The sequence below is a fragment of the Nelusetta ayraudi genome, unplaced genomic scaffold (assembly GCF_046127955.1).
Source record: "Nelusetta ayraudi isolate G7.1 ecotype Tasmania unplaced genomic scaffold, CSIRO-AGI_Nayr_v1 ptg000096l, whole genome shotgun sequence".
In the NCBI taxonomy this organism is placed as follows: Eukaryota; Metazoa; Chordata; class Actinopteri; order Tetraodontiformes; family Monacanthidae; genus Nelusetta; species Nelusetta ayraudi.
In genome coordinates, this window is record NW_027466146.1 from 186,048 (window position 1) to 194,926 (window position 8,879).

Below are 8,879 nucleotides of genomic sequence, written 5' to 3' on the forward strand. Positions count from 1 at the left end.
ATATTAAGAATGGGGACACTTGGAAGTTATTTGTTATAAATGAATAAATACAGAGACGATTGTTGGAGGTGCTCTAACAGAAGGTGGCGCTGTTGTCCCCCAATGTCTCCAACGCCCTGACGCTGCAAAAAGCTTGTCCCTCCACCGCAGTGACCACCGTGCATCAGACCAAAAGGGGGCGCTACTTGAATTGTTGATGATAAATAAAGAAGTGGTTAAGCTGTGGTAAATATAGTATAGAGTACATGATATATGATCCCAGCAATGTTTTCACAACTCAATGGCTTAATTTATTTCGTTTTATATAAAACACAGATATTTTAGTTTACAGTTCCTAATCTTTTCGGAACTTGTTTAAAATGCTTTTGGGAAACACACTGAATAATCCCACAGAGAAAAATGTATCCCACATATTATAAATATATAAATTTCATTTCATTATTCAACAGTTCCTTCACATGCTGCAGTTGCACATGTTGCACATTGTGTCCATATATCTGTATTTTTTTTTAAATATCTATCTATCTATCTATCTATCTATCTATCTATCTATCTATCTCTCTCTCTCTCTCTCTCTCTCTCTCTCTCTCTCTCTCTCTCTCTCTCTCTATCTATCTATCTATCTATCTCTCTATCTATCTATCTATCTATCTACGTGTGTAATAAACAAACAGCTGAAGTCTGTCTTCAAAATAAGCACGGCTTATGTGCAGCAGCAGATTTAGACCATACGGCTGTTACTGTGGGAATCTCTCTCCCCCTCTCGCTACATCTCGGCCTGTGTCTCTCCCCCTCTCCCTCTCCCTTCTCTCTCTCTCTCTCTCTCTCTCTCTCTCTCGCTCTCTCTCTCTCTCCCCCTCTCCCTTCTCTCTCTCTCTCTCCCTCTCCCTTCTCTCTCTCTCTCTCTCTCTCCCTCTCCCTCTCCCTTCTCTCTCTCTCTCTCTCTCTCTCTCTCTCTCTCTCGCTCTCTCGCTCTCTCTCTCTCTCCCTGGCGTGGTTCCCGGCCCATCTGCGGCCTGGCCCCGTGGTGGATTACTGTTTGTTAATGTTTCAATCAGCTGTGTGTTGAGGAATGTGGAGCTATTTAACCTGAACTTCCCCAGGTGTGCCGAGGCGCCGCTCAGTCTGGGCCCCGCCGCCCTCCCCTGCCCTTGGCACAAAGCTATCACACAAACACAATCACACACACACACACACACACACACACACACACACACACACACACACACACACACACACACTCACTGGCCACGCCGGGGCTGCAGCTGTGCGCATCGCACCGCAGGGAAATGGGAAAAACATTGCACCAGGGAGACAGAATAAATCTTGCAACGAATCCCGTCGTCCAAAGCTGCTTTTTAACCCCTGCGGCGCCGGCAGAGGCCTCCCAGCTGCTTGTTTACTGGAGGACGTTATTCACGTTGCTATCTTTAATAAATTCAATTAAATAATAATAATAATAATAATAATAATAATAATAATAATAATAATAATAATAACAATAAAAAACACTAGTTTTTATTTACTCTGCCAGTGAAAGTGCCTCTATTTAAATTGTACGCGGGGCACTGGCGTGTATGTGTATAATCTAATTTATTTTTATTTTATTTTTTTTAACCCCGAGTGATGATATCGATGGTGTTTATTGAGCGTCCATCCCTCAATTTTCAAGACTTTGCCACCAGCACCAGGACAATCTCAAGTGAGACTTCCTCTTGTAAGGCGATACGCTAATGACCCGTGGAGAGGGCAAATTAGCGATTTTTAACTGGCTCCGACCCACAGTGTTGACCACCAGCTTTGGTTTTATGTTACCCGATGGACTTAACAGCCTCCTCTGGGTGTTGCACTTTATAGTGACAACCGCTTTACACCCCCGGCAACGTGGGGAATGTGATCCTGCGAGATGTGCGTTTCATTAAAAGCGATTCCGTGAGCGCAGTAACGACTCAAAGCAACACACACACAAACACACACACACACACACACACACACACACACACACACACACACACACACACACACACACACACACTGTAAGGTAATGTAACGAGTCAGGAGAGGCGTGGATTAAAAATAATTGTCTTGTTTTAATAAAAACACCAATAAGGTACATTGTAAGAAAACAATATCTTCACTTTAAACGTGGCATTGTAATATACAATACAGTTTTGGTCACTCAGGAATCTGAGAAAAATATGCTCGTTTTTGATTACAAAATGATGCTTTTTTCTTTTTTTCTTCTACACGATTTACACACAACGTACAAAGACCGGAACAGTATGATCAGCTTTCTTTCAAAATTAAAAAAAAAAAAAAAGGAATACAAAGAAAACTCTAAAAAAGGCAACAACAAGCGACGCTCGTTGCGCTCTTCTCGTCTTGGTCCCCTCGGCTAAACCCGGCCAGGATCTGGACGCCGCCGGACTTGTTCTTCTCCCGGGCCCCTCTGATGAATCGAGAGTCCCGGGTGACGACAGATCCCCGCCGGCTGAGCATCGGTCTCCACCCGGCGGATGGATCTACTTGGGTTTTTTTTTTTCTACCATGTGGGAGTTGAAAACGTCCCTTACTCAGTTCAAGGTTTTTTATCTTTATCGACGTGTGTCACCACACATCAAGTAGCCTTGTTCGGTTTTCAGGTCGCAGTCTCTCGGTTCGAGTGTGTGTCTGCGGGGTGGAAGGTGCTCGTCCCAGGGGCCCTTAGCGGCACATGATTCTGTCATCCGAACATCCATTCTGCGAGGGAGGGAGAAAAAGAGACGGAACATGAGTACATCTGTGTCGACCAGCTCGCTTTTACGCACAAGGTTGTTTTGTTTTGTTTTTGACATTTTGCGCACGCTTCACAGCGCACTTTAAAGCAGCCGGGCGTGCACAAACTGGGACTATGAAGGAAGATATTTACCTCTACAGCGATGCTGGCGAGCTCCGCATTCAGCGTGGTGAGCGGCGTGCGCGACGCGCTGGCGGCTGACAACTGGCGGCTCTTCTCTGGCTCGTCCAGCTCGACCTGCAGGTCCCAGATGTAGTCGATGACGTGCTGCAGGATCTCCACCTTCGTCGCCTTCTTGTTGGTGGGCAGCGTGGGCACCAGCTCCTTCAGCTTGCTGTAGCAGCTGTTCATGTCCTGCAGGAACAGGGTCATCTGCTCGTCCAGCTTGCACTTGGTGATGGCCAGGCTCTGCTCGGACAGGCAGCGCACCATGTCCTCGCCGCCGACCTTGCTCTTCAGGGCGCAGGTAGATCCGACAACCTTCATGGTGATTGAGAGGAGAGTAGTTTCCAAAAAAAAGGGGGGGAGAGTCGAGGGAAAAATATGAAAACAGAGATCAGATCAGAGGTTCCTCTCTCGAGCTCGACTCAATGTTGACAGTTCGCAACATCCACATGGGGCGAACCTCTCCCGGCTATATAGCGAGGCTGGAGCCGGCGTGGGCGGGGCCCGGCGCTCCGTTTGAAGGCCCGGAGCCAATCGCGGGGGCGCTCCGGCGCGGAGGGGCGGGCTCGCCGCGGCGCCCCCAGCCAATGGGCGCCCTCGCCTGGTTATCGGGATTTACAATCTGTTTGAGGGATGGCGTTACAAATGGAAACAAATGTGCGTCTTTTATGGGTGATATGTGGGAATCCAGCTGTCGATGGCTTGGGGACTCTGCAGGTGTAGATGGCCCCGGGCCGGGACAGCGGCGGCAGGGTGTATGTGGTGTGTGTGTGTGTGTGTGTATGTGTGTGGGGAGGGGGGGGGGGGGGGGGGGGGGGTGCGATGGCATGAATAGGATGAATGGTTTAATGATAATTAGGCTTCCACGGCGCCCTAGATTTGCCGCACACAATTATGGAGCAGCGCTGCAGATGTTGGCTGACAATGGTTACAGTAAAAGTAAAGGACAATCGGCCGTGTGTGAGCTGCTACACAACTGTGGGAAACAGCCCCCGGCTCTTTGAAAGACAAACACGAATTAGCGAGGCGACGCTCACTTTAATTGTTTTACTGAGAAACTGTCAGACACAGATTTATTTTACATTTTTTATTGTCATTTTTTTTTCTCCCTTTCCGCAACAGGCTTCGCTGACAGATCCATGTTCGTGCTGCGAAACCTCTTCCACGATCGCTTCCTCACAAACTGCACTGCGTTTCCCTCGATTTCGATTCTGTCTAGTACACACACACACACACACACACACACACACACACACACACACACACACACACACACACACAAAATTCCTCCATAAAGCCGCAGATTCCTTCACATGTGCCCCCGCGCCGCACTCTCCAGCATCGCTCCGCACCGCTCCGTCCCCGAAAATCTTCCCCCAGCAGCCCAGATTGTCCAAACAAGCCCGAGCAGACTGGCAGGCGCCAGCGCGGTGACGTCACCCATTCATCCGAGCCTTGACGCCTGTCAGCCTGGCGCCGCTCGGGCGGTCTCCATGGAGACGTCAAACAAGAGGGCTCGCACTCCCCTCCATTCACCTGCGTGGAAAAAAAAAAAGAGAGAGAGAGGGGGGGGGGGGGGTAAAGAAAAAAGGAAGAGAGAAAGAGAGAAAGAGAGAAAAAAACGCAGCCCGGGTGCACGGAGCCCTGAGAACAAACTCCAAGCTGCAGGGCTTTGTGTGTGTGTGCGTGTGTGTGTGTGTGTGTGTGTGTGTGTGTGTGTGTGTGTGTGTGTGTATGTGTGTGTGTGTGTGGACCATTTATCACCTTAAAGCAGCGGGACCAGATTACCGCCCTGCGCACCTGCAGAGCCGCTGCTGTCAGAGGAGGAGGAGGAGGAGGAGGAAGAGGAGGAGCAGTCACGATGTTGTTACCGCATTTTAAACTCTAAATAACTGTTGCATTCCTCCGCATGGCCCTCCCTGACTGCTCCATGTCCCTGAAGCAACCCTGACTTTTCCTTTTTTTTTCTCTTTTCTTCTTCTTCTTCTAATTTAAAATGTAGGAATGTATTTGAGCCTCCTCCTCCTCCTCCTCCTCCTCCTCCTGCTCGCTGATGATGGTTTACTGCAAGAACAGTGTTTTAGATGTTGACACTTAAAAATCATTGTCATTTTTTTAAAAAAAACTGTTTTTTATTTTATTTACCTAATTTATGGCATAAATATTTCAAAACAAGCAACGAGCAAGAAATAATACACGTCGGCGGCAAAAGGATGATGCCAAAAATATTGAACTAGTTGATAAGAGAGTTTATTAAAACTGCAGACAGATTTGTCACCAGTAGACACAGTTGTGTCGAAGTCAACAATAACTTTACATAGCTCACTTTAAACCTTAACTTGATATACTGTATACTATTTGTGAAAATCATTCTAATGTAAAAACAACACTAAAATTCCCTCATACTCTGTGATTAAATAGACGTGCAGAAAACTTTCCATGCATGCTTCAAGCTAAGACACATGTCTTTCATTAGCTGTCTATACTGGAAATGGCTAAAGACTGCCAGTCACTGTTCATATGGGAAGTCAGAGCCATGAACCATCCAATCAACTTGCTTTGACATTTTAAAAAAGACAATTGACAAGTACAGTATTTGACCATTTCAAAGGAATTCTAAACTTAAAGTGCAGTGTCTGACTTTGAGCTGAGTGACTTTATGTATACACTTATTCATCATAAGCACATAAATAAATAAGAAACATTTAAGTTTAAACTAGTATGTAGTGATTTTCAAAGTCACAGTTTGAGTGTTTTTGCTAAAAAACAAAACTTTTTTTTATTTTTATTTTTATTTTTTACAAAAGTAAGTGTTTGTACCTGCACTGACTCAGACTGGTCCCGTATAACTGAAGAGAGTTAACAAAAGTTAACTACCGCCGGCTCTGATTCTTCTCGCTCTTTGCAGAAGCCTGTAAAAACTTTTTTTTTCAAACTTTCCTTTTTTTTTACCTCGTTTTTTTCCCCTCCTCCCTCTCCCTCCTCCCCCCTGCCCTCTGTCCCAGGTCGCAGCTGACAGGGCAGAGGGAGGGCCGGGTGGGCAGAACAATGGGAGTGCGGTGCAGGGATTGTGGGAGAGAATCTAGGCTGGAGCCACAGTGTCTGGAGCGCCCCTCCACTCCCCTCATCCAGCTTTTGTTCAGCTGCAAAAGCTATCAGCACTTCCTACTGACACCAACAATAACTCCACACAGCTGGGCCCTTTTTAGCCTGTTTACAGCACATCAAGGCGAAGGGGAGAGGGAGAGAGAGAGAGAGAGAGAGAGAGAGAGAGAGAGAGAGAGAGGGACGAGCCGAGCAGAGAGGAGGGGAGAGAGTGTGAGTGAAACATATTAGCTCCTGATTTTAACTGACAGAGTGGCACTGGCTGCCTTCTCCTCCTGCTCTGCTGCGCCTTCCCGACACACAATCGCATATCCCCCCTCCGCATGTGAGACCCGTTACCGCCCGGTGTGTAGTTTATGTGACAGCACACTGTTTGTGGCACTGCTGTCGCCGCATCCGACATCATTCAAACAGAATCGGAGGCGACGTTTGAGTTTGTTTTTATGATCCAGCAGGATGTTTTACGCCTGTTCTGACACTAAAATAAAACATCACATCTTTTTCCTTTCTTTTTTTTGGTTACAAAGGAAGGGAACCATGTCGGTTAATACAGTTTTCCTTGCTTTCTTTTTTTAATCTCTACGACCACTACAGGAAGTCACAAGAGGGGGCGAGAAGTTGGTACAGGAATCCATTTAGAGGAAATGGGACATTCCAGTAATGCTTTTGCACTTGTGCCGCAGTTACTATCGCTGCGAGGACAATAAGCAGTGAGTGTACTACTTCCTGAAACATGAAAGTGATCCAATGGCAACAAAAGAAGAAAAAAAAAAGCAAAATAGAGCTGAAGAATTAAACGGTTTTCTTAGACTGAAAGCTGCACTGCATTGTGATTTCCCAGGTACAGTGTTGAAATACGCAGGAATTTGATTAATTAGAGACGGAAGCCACATGTGAGTTTTCAACAATTTTGAGTCACTGACGCATGCACACGCACACGCACACACACACACACACACGCGCACACACAAATGGGCCATCTCCTCGCAGCTGTGGGATTAGTTTCCAGTTCCCAGTCTGGCTCTTCCTGTTTGCTTGATAATGATCACACCTGTGTGCAGGTGTGTGCGTAGGCTCTTTCTGGGACTGGGAGGGGCATGTGTGTGTGTGTGTGTGTGTGTGTGTGTGTTTGGTGTCAGGTATGGCGTTCTTTAGCAAACCGCTGCGACGCATCTCTTCCTGTCACAGCAGGACTCATCTGTCACAGGTGCACGGTAGGAAGTCTGTGTCCAGCCAGTGAATTCAGAACAAAAAAACACTGTACGTCACAACGCATGTGAATGTGTGTGTGTGTGTGTGTGTGTGTGTGTGTGTGTGTGTGAGTGTGTGTGAGTAAGTGTGTGTTGGGCTGGCTGCACCTCCTCCAGGTCAGCCTGGCCCGGCCTGGCCCGGCCCGGCCCGGCCTGTGTAATGACTGAGGGCCGGTGGTTTGCAGTCACTTCCTGTGGGAGTCCTGCTTCACTGATGTGTCATCAGCAGCGCAGACTGACTGGAGCCGGGCCGCCTGTTTGGTCTGTTTCTGCTGAGCACACTGGGTGGGTCTGTCTGTGGGACGGCGGCAGGGGCACGTTTCAGGAACGCCGTCCTCCATTTGAGAGGAACCTCGTGGAAATCCTTGGACCCCCCCCGACCCCTCCCTCCAACCACCACCACCACCACCACCACCTCCTCCCCTGCAGGTGCCCTGTGGTCTGCGTCCTCGGCCCGGGACACCTCACACGGGGACAGCCTGCTCTTGCCTTATCTCTCTATTTCTCTACATGTGTGTCCACCCGACTCGCCGCCGCCCCACCGCCGCCGCTGCTGCTGCTGCTACCGCCACCACCCTGGTTCTCACCCCTGTGGCCATCTCCCTCTGCCTGGTTCCCACACACACTATCAAAGCCCTTTAATGGCTTCTAATTAGCTCCCCATCTGCTGGTGACAGCGCACTGGTGGCATGCTAAAGCACCCATTGAGAGTGTAGGCATTGTGCTCTGGAATACTTTCCACTCCAGTGGCAATTGCCTGGAGAGAGAGAGGGAAAGAGAGAGAGAGAGTTGGGGGGGTGGGTCGGGCCGAGGAGGAAGAGGAGGGGAAGGAGGAGGAGGAGGAGGAGGAGGAGGAGGAGGGGATGCTGGGTCGGGCTCTCGACAGTCCCGGGCCTGGGGGAGGGCAGGGGTGGAGGGAAACACAATGGGAGACAGTGTTACGGCTTGTTGCAAATCTAATAACGCCGGGGTCCCTCTTCCGTCTTTCCGTCCGCTGGTCGCCCCCACCCCCGCTTCCCCGCCCACCCGCCAACCATCACCACTGGCTGCTGCAGCAGCAGCGACGGCCCTTTTCCAAATCCCAGCCCCCCCCCTCCCTCGGAGCAACAGGCAGGCGCTGACGTCTCACGGGCCGGGGGAGCAGCGGTTGGAGCAGGCCGAAGGCCGGAGCAAAACTGGCAACCCGACGAGCTCCTCCATTGTCCGGCGGCCGCTGCTCCCCTTCTTCTCGCGCCAAACAATAGGGACGGCGGCTATGGAGACTGTAAATGTAGCCTAATGAGGCCTGTTCATTAGTGGAACCTGGCCGATGAGTGAATGCCCACCCTGTTTGTGTCACATCCCGTGAGGCCTCCCTTCTTCCAGGACCTCCAGCAGGGTGTGTGTGTGGGGGCGGGGGGCAGTTTCCAGGTCGGCTGGCTGCAGAGGGACGGCCAGCTGTTCCCAGCTGGAGCCCAGAAGACGCCGACGGGGAGGACGGGCGCTGATTGCTGCCGGCCAGCTGCCTCGTCTGAAGCCTCAGATCTGGAGGTTTGGTGCTGGAGCCGCTCGCAACCGTGACGCTCTGCTGCAAACACCACAAA

The 8,879-nt window shown here is 49.7% G+C and overlaps 1 protein-coding gene across 1 annotated transcript; it reads right to left on the bottom strand.

Moving 5' to 3' along the window:
• Nucleotides 1–2,070: 2,070 nt before the first annotated feature.
• On the bottom strand, nt 2,071–3,395 carry id1 (inhibitor of DNA binding 1, HLH protein). The gene is made up of 2 exons (XM_076047972.1): nt 2,909–3,395; nt 2,071–2,739 (listed from the first exon to the last, which is right to left on the bottom strand). The coding sequence occupies exons 1-2, from the start codon at nt 3,260–3,262 to the stop codon at nt 2,704–2,706; spliced, it is 390 nt and encodes a 129-aa protein (XP_075904087.1). The 5' UTR covers nt 3,263–3,395; the 3' UTR covers nt 2,071–2,703.
• Nucleotides 3,396–8,879: the final 5,484 nt, after the last annotated feature.

Coding starts and splice junctions, on each gene's coding strand:
- id1 (XM_076047972.1), bottom strand. CDS start 3,262: ATGAAGGTTGTCGGATCTACCTGCGCCCTGAAGAGCAAGGTCGGCGGC. Junction 2,740..2,908: donor TCGCCAGCATCGCTGTAGAG/GTAAATATCTTC, acceptor CCTCCCTCGCAG/AATGGATGTTCGGATGACAG.